This window comes from Pholcus phalangioides, unplaced genomic scaffold (genome assembly GCF_987345545.1).
Source record: "Pholcus phalangioides strain wild (caught in Gottingen) unplaced genomic scaffold, Ppha-v1.0 ptg000015l_1, whole genome shotgun sequence".
In the NCBI taxonomy this organism is placed as follows: domain Eukaryota; kingdom Metazoa; phylum Arthropoda; class Arachnida; order Araneae; family Pholcidae; genus Pholcus; species Pholcus phalangioides.
This window is the reverse complement of record NW_028301608.1, coordinates 80,653,580-80,669,525: the sequence shown is the minus strand read 5'-3', so window position 1 is coordinate 80,669,525 and position 15,946 is coordinate 80,653,580. Positions and strand designations below refer to the sequence as shown.

The window sequence follows — 15,946 nt, the reverse complement described above, 5'->3', positions numbered from 1 at the left end:
TGGTTTCCCTTTCAAGCACGCTCACAAGTACTGAGCAAAATTACGGCTTTCTACTTCAAAAAGTGTAAATTATCTAGCTTTCGCAAAAAAGTAGTAAAAAAATCAATTTCAGCATTTATTCGTCAAAGTTGGCAAATTTCGCATTTATCGCGGTTATTTCGTAAATACGAAATTTACGTATCCCTAATTATAGTATATGGCCCTGGCATCAGCTACTCTGTCGTCTGCATGCTCTAGTTTGAAGGGAAGGGAAAGGAAACACAACAAGAGAAGATCGGTGAAACGCGCAGCGCACAACGCATTTGACTCCTCCAGGAGCAGTCCGCCAATCACGCCCAACTTAAAGCGCTGTCGTGAGCGGTATTGCGCTCTGTAGGAAAACAGTCGTGCTGCTTTTCTTATAGGTGAGTAGACGGCGTGTCACGCTGGGCGATTCACGTTGCGAACGGCACAGAAAACCTACTCCTAAGAAAACCCGGCTCTAGGCCGGGTTTTCCTAGGAACAGGTTTGTTGCGCAGCGTGAACCGAATTAGACTATTTCGCGCCGACGGAAACGAGTTACATAATCACGCTACGCGTTTGTGTTTTCCTAGCGAGGCGCATCAGATCAGGGCGGCTATATAAAGTATATGGCTTTGGCATCAGCTACTCTGTCGTCTGCATGCTCCGGTTTGAAGGGAAGGGAAATAAGACACACAAGAGTGAAGAGAATATCGGCGAAACCGCGGCGCACGACGCATTTGACCCCCCCCCCCAGAAGGAGTCAGCCAATAACGCCCAACGTAAAGCGCAGTCGTGAGCCGTATTGCGCTCTATAGGAAAACAGTCATGCTGCTTTTCTTACTGGGCGAATCACGTTGCGCGCAGCACAGGAAACCTGCTCCTAGGAAAACCTGGCTTAAGTTTTTAAAACGAAGAAAAAATGTAGGGATCGCAGATCATTTGAAAAAAAAGTCCCGTAAAATAGAGATCATATGGTCACAGATCTTATTAATCAACTTCAATGAAAAATGTCTGGCCCTTGATTGTGTTACATAACAGCCGTTTCAAAGGCACATCCATTGTTTTCGTTAGGTTAAGGACGTCCTAACCATGGCCGCCAGCAAGAAATCGGCGTTATTTGTGTGTTTAGGTAAGATGATTATTGGCAATATTTATGAAACATTATATTTATTTTCTTGTCTTTTGTACCTTATTAGTTCTCATTGTAATCATTTTTGCGTTTACTAACACTCTAAATAGAACCAAGTGTTGGCTTGATATTTGTTGGAGCCGGTACTTGATCCGATCAAACCTTTCAATCGAGAAACTACTTCTCGAAAAACTCTTATACTTCGAGAAAGAAAAAAAAAATCCTTGCATTTACTATATTAGTTAATCAATGCCTTTTTACCTCTCTGTCTGGAAGTATTTGTTGAAACGCTGTGGATAATCGGAGGCGTATTTATGGTTTTGCCACCTGTGGGCTATACAAACTTTGCTCCCCGTTCTTAATTCAAGTTTAATTTTATTGACTAAAGCCGGGTTTTCCTAGGAATAGGTTTGTTGCGCAGCGTGAACCGAATTAGACTATTTCGCATTCAGGGGCGTAGCCAGAAATTTCGTTCGGGGGGGAGGTGACCAAAGTGATATAACAATATATTTGGCCATCTTTTTCCTTTTTTTCGGCCGGTTTTTCACATTTCGGGGGGGGGGGGCACCAGACCCCCAAGTCCCCCCCCCCCCCACGCCCTTGTTAGCATTGCAGCATTTTGCTAAAGCTTTGCCACCCATTTTCGCTGTTTTGCGAAAGGAATTTTTTATCCAGCTCAAACCCTGTTTCCTAGCGAGGTGTATCAGATCAGGGCAGCTATATGAAGTATATGGCTTTGGCATCAGCTACTCTGTCGTCTGCATGCTCCGGTTTGAAGGGAAGGAAAAGAAAAACACACAAGAGTGAAGAGAAAACAGTTACAGGCAGCCGATCGCGCCCGACGTAAAACGCTGTCGTCAGGTGTATTGCGCTCTGTAGGAAAACAGTCACGTTACTTTTCTTACTGGTGAGTGGACGGTGTGTCGCGCTGGGCGAATCATGTTGCGCGCGACACAGGAAACCTGCTCCTAGGAAAACCCGGCTTAAAACTTGCAGCCCTTGCTCCTGCAAATAAACATCGGTCTCTAGGTCGCTCTCATGCTCACACACTTTTTTGTCACTTACATGCTTGGACATAATCTAGGTCACTCTTCCAGATGGTGTTTGCACAACTATTTTTCTATGTGATTTTTTATCATTATCGTATGATTGAATTACCCTTTTATTTTGGCGACGTTTTTTGAGACACCTTTTGGAATTCGTTTTTATAAATATTGATTTCTTGATTTTTTTTTTTTTTTCGCAGGAAATATTTGCCGTTCACCAATAGCGGAAGCTGTTTTTAAGCATCTGCTCAAAGAGCGTGATTTAACTGATTCTGTAAGTCTTTCAATATAATTAGGTTAAGTATATTAGGTTACCTATTTTATAATAGGTTAGTTATAAGATTACAATTACATAGAATAAAAGATTTTTTCACACTTGAAATTTTTGGCACCAAGGGGTATTGGTGCATTATCAGGGTTTGACTGAATTTTGTCAACACACACTCGCACACCTCTGAGGACAGCTCTTGCCAATTTAATCGATTGCTGAATCCACATGTAAAACTGCTTATGGTTGTTTTCAGCACATTTATGGTGTAAAAATGAAAGCAACATGATTCCCAGAGGGACTGCATTTGTCTGAAAAACATTCATGTCTAACTCGATTCAGCGAAAGCTGATAATAGTCAAATCCCATTATAACCAGTTCTAAGGGACTGAAGAGTCACTTTGTTTTAACAAAATTTTGTTATCAAGGAATTTACATTTTACAAATTTTAACATCCATTTAAAAAAAATTTCGTTGTAGCGGAATTTGATTCTAATGAAAAAAAAAACTTATTTCAATTGGGCGTTGAATTTTTTTTTTGGATAAATTTTACTTAATGTGTTTGAGGCGAATAATCTGTAATTTTTTCTTTGCACAAGTATTGTGGAAGCAGAGGAAAGAACAAATTCCTAGGAATTTTTTGTTTCCTCTGCTGCATACATATGCAATGCACGGCTGGTAACTGGCACATTCCAGGAATGTCCTGAAACTATGTATGTATCTGGAAAATGTCTTGAATAAATGTCCTTTAAAGACAACTACTACTGTAAAAACAACCACATCTTGAAAATTTTAAAAAATCTAATCTTTTCTATAGGATCCTATAACTGCTGTTTGAATTTGAAATTCCAACTTGGTTCGATTTTTAAAAAAGGTGTTAAAAGAGTAGATCAAGATATGGAGCCACATTGTTTTTGTTTACTCCAGCATCAACTTCAGAAATGATCTTTTCTTTCATCAAAAACTTTTCCTTTCCGAGGCCACTCATTTTGGAACAGAAGAAATATGGATCATTTCTTATGCCTAGCACTGGCTTACCACAGATTTTATTTCTTTTTCACACACTGTGGTGGTTAAAATTACTTCCTGCACCCACGGCTGGTTCTGGACATTTTTTCAAGTGTAAGGGAATAATAGTTTGATGATAAAATATTGCCCCTTCCCTTCAGTTGGTACCCTAAAATATCAGCCACCTTCTCTGCCCATGCATTTGGTCATTTTTGGAACGTTCTGTACTCTTTTGTTGATTTTCAGAAACTTGTTTTTGAATTGGTTATAACAGATTTCTTATTTCGTAAATATTGTAATTCACAATACATTGTTCCTGTGTAAACTTATTTAAAGATCAGAAAGATTAAAATTAGACTTTTGCTATAACGGTATTCGATTTGCAGTTAATACTGTATGTACTAAGAGTTGGAGATTTTAAAAAAGAGCAATTCTTTTGAAGTTCTCAATGCTCAAAATATCCAAGTTATCAGTTATTAAGAAAATGGCCTCAAATATCCAAGAACTGCCTCTGAAAATTCATGAATAAACTTAAAATAATGTTAAAATACTCATTTATGGCAGGAAATTTTAAAAAAGCGTTTTTACCAAAAAAAAAAATTGAAAATGGACAAAAAAGGTTACTTATGGCATATGGCCTGATCTTCCAAGCTCTAATCATCATGAAGCTTGATTCTAACCTTGTGAATAGAAGTTGTTTTTTATTCCTCTTTGTTCTTTCTATATTCCTGTTTAGCAATTTTTTCTCCTCTTACATAATGTATCTTTCTATAGAGAAATATAACACATAGCGGGAGGGTGAGAGAGAAATTTACCGCTCTATTTCCCCCTTCCATTTGTAACATGGGAATAAGATAACCTGTTTTTAGAGTTTTACGACTGACACTTAAATGTAGGTCACCCGACTTTGTTTCCAAAAGCCTATGTGAGAAAGTTGAGCTACTATTAAATTCACGTGGCCTGAATGAAAGAGCAAAAATGAAGAACCTCTGAATGAGATGAAAAATGAACATTGAAGCCGCAGTTCTGCCTAGTCTCATTCTTTTAGTGACAAAAAAATTTCAAAAACACGCTCAGAAGCCGCTGACACATAAATACAGTCAGTTTGCAGTAGGATGATTCGTGACTAGTGGAATATTTTAGTGAAAGTTAAATCAACATTTTCGTGTAGCTCTGGAACCCTCAATAAGAGGATTTAAAATAAAATGAATAATAACCCTAAAATATTTATAGTGGTCCACTGGAAGCTACTACTGGGGAAAACAAGTTAAATAAATTCTTTGGGAACATTTGAATAAATATTTATTGACCTTTTACCTCTGAGCAAAACACACCTGAGCTAAAACTGACGGGAAATTTATTTATTTATTATTGATTTATGTTTTTGCATGTCAAAATGTCCTTTGAAAAGAAAAAAATAATTTGGGTTGGATGTCTGGGTTTGTCTCACACAGTGTTTGTGCCAACTTTTGAGAAATTTCCTCTTCTGTGAATCTGCTTCTTTTTGTCATTTCTATTGCGCATGGATATTTTTACTTTGCAGAACAAAAAAGTTATCTGACAAAATGACAAAAGTACTTGACAACAAATGCTGAGACACCAGCTGGCCAACATCTACAGATAAGAATGAAGGTAAAAGAAAGTCTCATGAATGGGGGATTACACTGTATTAAATGCACAATGAGACTATAAGAAGGTCCTTACAAAATCAATTGTGACAATGTTGATAGTATTATACGGTGAATACATGAAACTATCAGTGTGAGCCCCTTCCGTTTTTCTATATATATATATATATATATATATCCATTTGTATCTCCGTTGCTAAACAAGATAACGGAAAAAAAATTTGGTGTACACAATAAGAACATGATAATTCAGAAAAAGTCAAGAAATTTTTAAGCTTTTGGTTTATTCTTACTTGAGATATGGGAGTAGAAAGAGCATGCAGGGTCACACAGACTTCGTCCATCTGTCTACTGTCTAGTGTTAGAACCATTAGGGCCTTGTCACACTGGGATACTCAAATCGAACTTGAGTAGCCTCAACTTGAAAGTTGAGTTGACTTGAATAAGTTGGGTTGCCCGTTCTCCCTCACACGACGGTACTAAAAAAATCTCAAATCCTGGGAAAATGAGTAAAAGCAGTGCAGTGTTTAGTTCACCTCCTTATCTCCTTGTACATTATGAATCAGGATAGAAAAAAATCAAATTTTTCAAGAACACTAGCAGTGATGAAGTTGAACACCGGTACGAGTATTATATGGGGAACATGGAACCTGAAGATCTACTGTTTATTATCTTTGCACTTGAGTGCTTAATCAGTATGTGGTTATACAGAGTGTTGAGTACTTATACTCAAGTGTACTCTTAAGCTCATACTGGGGCCCGGTAGCCAAAGTCGATAAGATACTCGCCTAAAGTACCAAAGGATGTTTAGAGGTGTCGCGAGTTCGATACCCGGTTCGTCCTTGTCAGAAAACTTTTCTGACACAGGGGTACAACAGAAACAGCGTCATGACTGCAGAAAAAATTGCTACCATCTGGAGTTCCCCCATTGAGGGGTTAGCGCACCAACCTCTCGATGAGTAAAAAACAGGTCTGCCGGTCAGCATCAGCAATAAATTTTAGGTCCCGGTCTAATTAGCCCTCGTGCGCAGAAAGTGACCATGGTGTGACAAAAGTGATCAAATGATTAAGCTCATACTGATTAAGTACTTAACAAGGTATATTACTGTTTTAAATATGGAAACTTGGGAAATAAACAAAAGTTGATCTAGAATCACCTTTAAATCTTGAGTCCAGATTTGGAAGGTCCTATTTTATTATGACAGGGAGAATAATAATCAAAAGGTTAAAACGATAATAAAAAAAATTGACATAAGTTTACATAATTTTGGTTTTTTCCATGACATACTGTATTTTGTAAATCAACTGATCCCTTGATATTTCTAGTGGGTAGCAGACAGTGCAGCGACTGCAGACTATCATACTGGGAAGAAACCAGATGCTAGAGCAAGGAAGTGCATGACCAACCATGGTGTTGAAATGGATCACAAGGCCAGAACTGTCATCAACGAAGATTTCAGAAAATTTGATTTTGTTTTTGGCATGGATGAAAACAATATGAAGTTTGTATATATACTTTTATGTTTTTTCTCCTTAAACTTTTTTAATACATGAGTGATTGCTGAAAATGAGTTATGATGACGTTTTCATCATGATGACTTCAGGGGGATGTGGTCATCATGTGTCGAGTTAAGAGAGATTTTTGCTATTTCATTTAATATTGTGCCAACCATTGGAATAATAAATGTCGAGTTATCAAGTTTGCACTGCATATTTTTGACTTGCTAGTTATGATTATTATATAACAGTGTTATAAACTAGCAGAAATTAGTTTATATATAGATATTTTAAAATGTTTTTTTTTCTCAATTTTTTAGGGATTTGCATGATATGGCTCCAAAAGGAGCTACGGCGAAAATTCTTCTTCTCGGAGATTATGACCCTCAGGGAGAAAAAATTATTCGTGATCCATATTATGTAAGTTCAAATTTGGCACAATTTGTCATGTTTTCTGGTGTATAATAATATATGTATTTCATGTAACAAACATATTGTTGTATATTGTGTGTGTGGTTTAATGATTCAGAGAGAAAAGTACTTGTAACAGCTGTATTTAGACAATTTTGCAAGACGTCAAAATTTAAGAAGCCAGTAGATTTTTGGGGTGTGCAATACGTACTGTATTCCCTATTAGTTTTCATGCTGTAAAATTTGAGGGAAACCAGATTTTTGGATGTTGAATTGTGATCTTTTCCCTGATATGCCATACAATAACACACATAACTTAATTTTCATGATATTGGCTTTTTTTCATTTGATGTGCACTTGTTTTGTTTTCCCTGTGCGCTTTTTAATACCAGATCAGTAGGGAATGGGTATGTCACATTAACTGGGCATTTTATGTTTGCACACATTGAACTATAATTGTAGCATTGACATGGAGAAGCATGTAAGTCACAAAAAATCAAAAATTATTTCTTCATGGATAAAATATTATGAACCCATGACAGTGACATGGTAAAGCAAGTAAGTCAATAAAAAAAATAATTTAGTTTTTGCAGCTACCCAAAGATGGTGTTAGCAATGGATGTTTATGGCTTTGCCACAGAGACTTGTGGATTGGATTGCCCTGTAAAATTGGATTTTTGTGACTTACAAATGCTAGAAATAAGATAATTATTCTAGCAAGAGAAAAATATTGTGAACAAACATAAAAATAATACCAATTTAAAATATATATATATGATTACTATTGCTGGGATTTGTGGCTGCATATTTTTTATGATTTTGTACATTTTGCTATTTTTACTCAATATGACATTTTTCCATGATTTTCAGTCATTTCAAGGCATATTTTCATTTTCTCTCTTGTGTTCATCAGCTCCTCTCCTGACAAGTACCATGTGGGAGGAGTTTCTTGTAAAACAAGTAACACAATGATCAAAAGTAGTTTCAAAATCAGTGACTAACCTAAAATAATGATTTTCTGAAGGAGCGAAAGGACCCAAGTGAATTAATTCCAGGTTTTGATAAAATATGGCATATTAAATTGCTTCAAGTGGCAGCCTTAATATCTTAATTTATTTCTATATTTGTTTGCATTTGGCATGAAATGAATGAAAAATATTTTTTATAGCATTCAATTCTGTGCTCAGGTGACAAAATGTTCCAAGACACTTTTTCAAAATTTCATGATGGCAAATTTGTAAACAATATTTTGCCAAAATGCGATACTGTCACTTTTTGCCTTAATACGATTTGCCTCCATTGTTTTCTCATAAACTGAAAGAGATAGACAAAATTTTTGCCACCTTCCAAAAATTTCATAAACGAGACTGCGGAATGCGAACAATTCATTATTTGGGAAAAGTGACTTATATATATGACATTTTACCATCATGAATTAATATTATATAGTTACAAAAGTATTTAATTAAAATTCAATTTATCAGCTGATAAATTGATTGATAAAAATTTTTTGATTAACCAGTTAAAAATTTTAATTGGTTCCCAGCCCTAGTTACAACAGTGAGAATCAATGTGCCTACTGTAGCATTTTTTTTACCATTCATTTTTTTTATCATCATGCATATGTATGTATAGTCTTCTAACCAGATCATGGTCCACCACTGTCTCAGTGAAGAGATTTTAGCAGGGAGTCGAAGAATACCTGGGCCATGCTGCAAGCTGTGCATGTATGCGTTGTGAACCTAACATGAAATTTGTGTTTCTGTGTGACGCTTGTCACTTGTTAGGCAAAGCGCAGCGTTCGCGACACGATGCAGAGCAGCACTCTGTTTTGCGACCAACGGAAATCAAAAGGACAGCGCAAATTGAGACACGAGGCGACACTACGCTAATCTACGCTTACGCGCGTCTCGTTGACGCTGCTGCGGAGCCGCAGAATTTCGTGTTGCACGATTCTTTGTATTCGGTAGGGGTTTTTTAAAAATTAAACAATAATATGATGGAGTTCACATTCTCTATGAAATATTGTTTGATACATATCAATGTTATTTACATAAACACGGTATTATCAATTATTTCTTTAATTAATTCCTGAATTATTTTATTTATTTATTAATTTTTATTAAATATTTATTGTTCTTTCAATAGTTTTGACTTTTCATTAGTTCTAAATTTTAATTCATTAAGGAGTTATTTTTAAATTTGGAAATCATTATGGGATTCATTAATTTCGTAATTCATTATGGGATTCATTAATTTCGTAATTCATTATGGGATTCATTAATTTCAGAATTTTCATTGATACACAAAATTTTCACTAATTGTGATTGTTTAAAAAAAATTCAGAATTTTTATTAATTTTTGGAGAAAAAATTAATTCTGGGGTGTAGCCAGAAATTTCGCTCGGGGGGGGGCACTTTCATTTCGGGGGGGGACCAAATTGACAGAACAATGGATTTGGCCATCTTTTTCCCTTTTTTCGGTCATTTTCTCACATTTTGGGGGGGGGGAACCAGGCCCCCAAGTCCCCCCCCCCCCCCCCCCCGCTATGCCCTTGAATTTTATCAATCAATCGATATTTCATCTGCAATTATTTTTCATCAGGTATGAAATTTAATTATTAATTTCACTAATTCTGGTGTTTCATTAATCTAGTTACTTTTCATTAAATATGAGTTTTCAGTTTTAGAATTATTTATTAATCATTTTTTAATTGTTATCAATCCTTTCAGTTGTTTTGACTTTTCACAAATTCCAATTTTTCATTCATTATGCGATAATTTCCATTAATTTAGGAGTTTTCATTCATTCCATTTTCTGTTAATTAATGATATATGATAATCTTTATTTAATTTTATTAATTGTGTGATTCATTCTAAATTTTTAATTTTCGTAAATTCTAAATTTTCATTAATTTTCACACAGTTCCTGAATTTTCATTAATTTTTATCCATTCTAAATACCTTTAGTTTTTCTAATTACGGAATACTTTTCATTAATTATATTTCATCAATCAAGGAATAATTTATCAAAAAAATCTAAATTTTCAATAGTTTTTAATTAATTAATTTAAAACTATTTAATTATTAATTATTAATATTAATAATAATTATATTAATATTTTAATTATTAATTTAAAACTATTTTAATTGAATTAATTTAATTAATTTAAAACTATGGAAATTTTCACTAATTTCGAATTGTCATCAATCCTGATTTTTTACTATTTCTTTGTTCACAATTTTATAAACAGTATTTTAATAGACATTTTTCAGCATTCCCGTCTTTATATTTTAATTAATGTTATGTCTTCATTTTAAGCCCACTTTAATGACCAATATGCAATATCTAGGCTCCGGTAGCCTCCCATGCTAAGGTTCCGCACACCACGAAATCGTTTCTTTCCTCTCGTCCACGAATGAACTGTGTTCCAATATGCGCATCCCCTCGCTACGCATGGGGCGTGTTGACGTCATCGCGCTTGGGTCCCGCCCACTCACGAACGCTGCACGCGACTCAATTTGCGCTTATCCTTATGTGTAGTACATTTGCAGTCAATTTTTCTAACTATGAGTGAAGTGTAATGATTGAATAATCGTGTTATTGTAGGTCTGCTGCTCTCAGTGGTGAGACTTTTCAACGGAGAGATTTGTTATTTTGTATGGATTTAGAGATTTTGTTATGGATAGTCTGGCTCCATGAATTTTGCATGCTCATTTTTAGTAGGAAATCTTATTTTGTGATAGATTAGGTCATTCTCAGTCTGAACGTCTGCAGAATGACAATTTATTTCATATGTTCGATTTGTCAGAACTATATTTCTCTTGAAATAATAAGCAGTAATTTGTTACACAATAGTCCCTTGTTATAAATTGCCTCATCATAATTCATATTTAGATATTTCATAACTTTCATCAGAAATGGGGTTAGAACTTTTACTAATATTGAATAGAGATAAAGTCGTGTTCTTGTGGTTCTCAAACTGAAGTCAAAATTGTTAAGTAAATTTTTAGTTTTGAAATTTTAAAATGTTATTTAAAAATATGGCGTGGTTTCATGTGATAGGAGTCTTGCTAAAATAGTACATGTTAAGTGCTAGATAATAACTTTACAGGAGGCTGCTCAAATTTATCTAAAAATTTCTCTGTCTCAAGCTTATTTAGTTTCTGGATACACAGTTCATGAATACATCAAGTATAGTTGAATGCTGTTATAACAAACTTCAAGATTCTTAAGAAAGGACTTTGTTACAACAAAATGTTGTTATAAAGTAACTTCAAATTTTATGAATTTTACCATTTGTTAAAAAAATTTTGTTGTAGCAAAATTGATTTTAAGGAAAAAATTACTTATTTACATTCTAGGTAATAAAAAGTTAAATTTTGAATAACTCAAAGCAACTGAAATCAATTAGGTATTGAAATTTTTTTGGATAAGTTTCAAATACTAATACAAGGCCACAACAGGCAAAATTACCAACTGGATGACTCACTTAACATGTTTGAGTCAAATAATTTATAGTTATTATTAGAGCCCAGATTATATGCACTAAAAAAAGGGCAAAATATGCACTAAAAATATGCAAATATGCCTTAAAAAACGTTGAAATATGCATTAAAAATAGAGAAAATATGCACTAAAAAAACCGAAATATGATATTGAAAATGGAAAAATACGCAGTAAAATTGGCTGCATTGATTGTACCTACAATTTAAAAGAATAACCATGCAATAAAAAATCCAAAACACATATTTAAAAAGAAAAAAAAATGCTAATTCCGCTCGCAAAAAAAATTATTTTTCGAAAAACCCCATATGATTTACTGCATGTCATTAAGAAATAATTAAAAATATTCTTATACAAAAATATTAACTTCGTCAAGTAGCATAATTCCTGTTGCAATATATAACGATATGCTTTTCAATGTTCTGCATAGTCATGCTCTGTCTCTTATCCTGCAGTAGAATCTTATACGCAGAAAATGTCCTTTCTACGTCCACAGAGCTTACGGGGCAATATTTATCAAATTTGGCTTTCGATTCTTGAATTTCAGATGGTAATTGGACATCTTCCCCATTCAAATAACTGTTAATTGTTTGTAATGTCCGAAAACCACAGTTTTTCTCCAACACCATCTCCAATTTTTCTTTTATGGACTCTCCCATAGAATTTGGAATGTCTAAAACGCGTTCTTGAGCTTTCCTTACAACCTGTATGGCTTCATTTAATGAAAGACCTCGGGTTTCCAATTTAATTATGCTGCTCGGCAACCAAAACAAATGTGTTTGAATTAGACTCAAATCTCTTCTCAGCGTTTCACTGGAAAAAACCGCTTTCGCGGCAATTATGGCAGACGAATCATTATCGAAAAAGTCAACCACACTTTTCACATTATCAAAATTTTCAGAATAAAATAATGCTGCTTCCACCCACGTTCCCCATCTAGTCAAAATAGGCTCAGGTGGCAGGGGGATGTTTGGACATGTTTCTTTGTACACTTTTGATCGCAATGGAGCTTTCACAAATATTTTTTTCACGGATGAAATGACTTTGTTCACGGGCACATTCAGCTCTCTAACTTTTTCTGCAATGCGATGCAACCCATGAGCTAAGCAAGTCACGTGTACAAGGTTAGGGTAAAACACTTTGAGTGCTTTTCCAGCTTTCACCATGTACGGGGCAGCATCACTGATAAAAGCAAGGATGTTTTCACAGGTGGAATCACTTTTCGGCCATAAAATGCGCAAAGAATCATTTATAAATCTGGCGATTCCAGAATGATCCACTTTTTCAAGAGCCTTGCATGCGAGCAAATGTGGTCGAGATGGCCCTTTAAAATCCATTTTTCCGCATATCAAATGCGCCACATAACGGTTTCATCTACACTTATCCAAATATGGTTGTTTTTCAAATCACTACGAATTTCCTGGACCACTTGATCATACACAATCTCCAAATAATTTTTCCGAACGGTTGATTCATCTGGGACATTCTGATTTTTACAGTACTTTTTTAGAAAATTTCTAAAATTTACATTGTTTAGTTTGTAGAAAGGAATGTTGCTTCCTACCAGAGCATTGCATAAATCCATTGAAAATTCGTTTTTCCCTTCACACTGCGAAGTTGAAACGGTGGTCAACAGTGCCTGCATAGAATGTTGTTCACTCTTTCCTTTCCTAGCAGTATGTCCACTCGTTTTCACGTGCTGGTCAACTTGGAATTTCTTTTCGCAAGCAATATTTTTTTCACATAGCCTGCAATATATTATTTGTCCATCTGTCGTCAAATCTTAAGGATTTTCGGAAATCCATTTTCTTAACAAATCGCTTCTGCATCCTTTCGTTTTAGGCATTTCCAAGTGCGGTCACTAACGAGAAAAAATCGAAGAAAATCTCTGAAGAAGAAAACACGACTTGCTTACGCCAGTAGAGTAAAGAAAAATAGAAGTGGACGAATATATATATATATGTTTATCTCGCATTTAAAATCCCACTAAAAATAAGTGAATGGCTTCGTGGCTTCAACCTAGGGCTTATGTAGTTAAGAAATGGTGGGAGTGGTGATATAGAGTCTGCCACCAGAAAAATGTCGCCAGTTTTTTTTGTTTTTTTTTTCATTTGTACTGTTAAAATATTTTTAGAATAGCAATAGAATGGCACAAATATTCTTTCTTTTCCTTTTCCGAGAAACATCAAAAGATACGAAAATAAGAAAGAAACCCGCTTCTTTATGGTGAGATGAAATATGCCTCTTCATGAAAGTTTGAACAATTATCCTGCGTCTATTGTCCTCTGCCGCCTAACATGTGTATGCTAATCGTCAGCTTTTTTTCCGCGTTCGCCAGAGATGCCAAAGCCTCCTAAACACTTCTAGGAGGCTTTGGAGATGCCAGAGTTCCTCACAGGGAGGGGGACAAAGTGCTTCCAGGTACAGAGCCTGGGCGTCTTTCTCGAGTCCAGTCAATACCTCCTATAGATACGTATCTCCTCGTGTAGGTATTGGTCGAGTCGCCGTTTTCTTAACGAGTGAAAAAAAAAAAGAATTCATCTATGAAATTTACTTAAATCACCCCCTGAAGTCAAAACGACCGTTTCGGAACGTATGGTCACCATTCCCTTTGAACCTTTGACAAGTGATGGATTGCTCTTTGCAGACAAGAGAGACCGACACCCCAAAAAGCTAAAAAATATAAATAATTAAAATGGTAATTTTCTTTTCCGCTTCTTCTCTTATCCTCTCTTTGTTGCGGTACGACATATACCCTTCTCCAGAGATCAGTGTTCTTTGCCGAAAAAAAAATATATATAAATGAGGGGAGAGAGAGAGAAAAAGACAACATACTTAGAAAAATTCAAAGAAATCCGCTGAAATTGATGAAAATATGCATTTATTTCGAAAAGTATGTAGTTTTATGCATTTATATGCTTTAACGACAAAAAATGCTAAAATATGCAATTGCATATGCATTTGCATATAATCCGGGCTCTAGTTATTATATATATGTATTTTTTGTACAAGTATTGTGGAAGCCGAGGGAACAACAAATTACTCTAAAGTATATATGCATGCTCAAATACTTGCAGTGCTTGAAAGATTTTGCATCCAAAACTACATGCAAATTCCAAAGTCTTTTCTCATATGAGTTTGTTTTTGGAAACTTGTTTTTGGAAACTTGTTTTTGAATTCGTTATAACAAATTTTTCATTTCATAATATTGGAATTCGTAATATATCATTTCTATGTAAACTTATTTGAAGATTAGAAAAGTTTCGTTACAACAAGATTTTTGCTATAATGGCATTCTTTAAAATTGGATTCAACTGTATTGCATCGGTGTTATCCATTTTTAAAAAAATCATTTAAGACAATACGTTTATTAGTGGGCCTACACATTTTGTGCAGACTTATAATTTTTTTCTGCTTATGATTTTTTGCTGAACTTATGCAAAAAAACTTGTAGAACAAACTCTAAAACTTTAATGCTTGTAAGCATTTCTTCATATGTATATGTATCTAGCACTCAATTTTTAATTTTTTGCAAAAAATTGATGAAAACATGGTGCGTGAAAAAATTAAAATTACTTTAGGAAGTTTTTCTTAGAAACAGAAAAAATCATTGGAAGATTAGTCAATTATATTCAAAAGAAATTATATTAAGAGCCGTTTACTTGAGAAATAAAAATCCCAGTTCACTCAGCAACAGGGAAAAAATGCAAAGGATTATGGAAAAGAGTGTGGAAACCCAAATTCCCACCAAAAGATGGTGTAAATCTCTCACCCCCTCTTTCTTCCCTGCAAAAGAAATGAGTTGCCAAGCAAATTAATATTCACCCCCCCCCCCCATTCTTCCGCAATCTGGCTCATATAAACAGGGCTTTAAAGAAGAAATGAAATCATGGATAAGAGTCAGAATAACAGACAAGTTGAGCTGCCTTACAAAGCATCAAAATTTGATTTCTCAAATTTTCATTCTTGGTTTTAATTTTTGTGCTCCAATTTTTTTGCACTCAATTAGATCTGGTAATCAGAAATCTGGATTAGATCATTCTGGAATTTGGAAACAAAATTCCAGAACAAGTATGTAACATAATTGAGATATAGAAAAAAATTGTTTAAAACAATTATTTCAATATGAACTTGATTGTATTGGCAGTAATGTTATACTTTTCTGATGTTAAATTGTTTTAATGGTAAAAAGAAAAACTTTTTGTGTTTCACCATTTTTAGCTTCATATTTTATTGTACTCTGCAGGATGACGGGTCTGAAGGATTTGAAGAAGTCTATGAGCAATGTGTCAGATGTTGCAATGCCTTTTTAGATAAAGAAAATTAGTTATACGAAATGTAAATTTTTGTGCTTTAATTTTATGTGCATATTAAAATGTTGTTCTGTTGGTGGAAATGTTTGAAATCTTTTTACATTTTTTTAAATTTTACACTTTGTTCTTTTTCAAC

At 34.6% G+C, this 15,946-nt stretch overlaps 1 protein-coding gene across 1 annotated transcript; it reads left to right on the top strand.

Annotated features, from left to right (window-relative positions):
- The first annotated feature begins 1,065 nt into the window (after positions 1–1,065).
- On the top strand, positions 1,066–15,893 carry LOC149076780 (low molecular weight phosphotyrosine protein phosphatase-like). The gene is made up of 5 exons (XM_089244449.1): positions 1,066–1,133; positions 2,380–2,453; positions 6,410–6,585; positions 6,901–7,000; positions 15,744–15,893. The coding sequence occupies exons 1-5, from the start codon at positions 1,094–1,096 to the stop codon at positions 15,822–15,824; spliced, it is 471 nt and encodes a 156-aa protein (XP_089100575.1). The 5' UTR covers positions 1,066–1,093; the 3' UTR covers positions 15,825–15,893.
- The last annotated feature ends 53 nt before the right edge of the window (positions 15,894–15,946 follow it).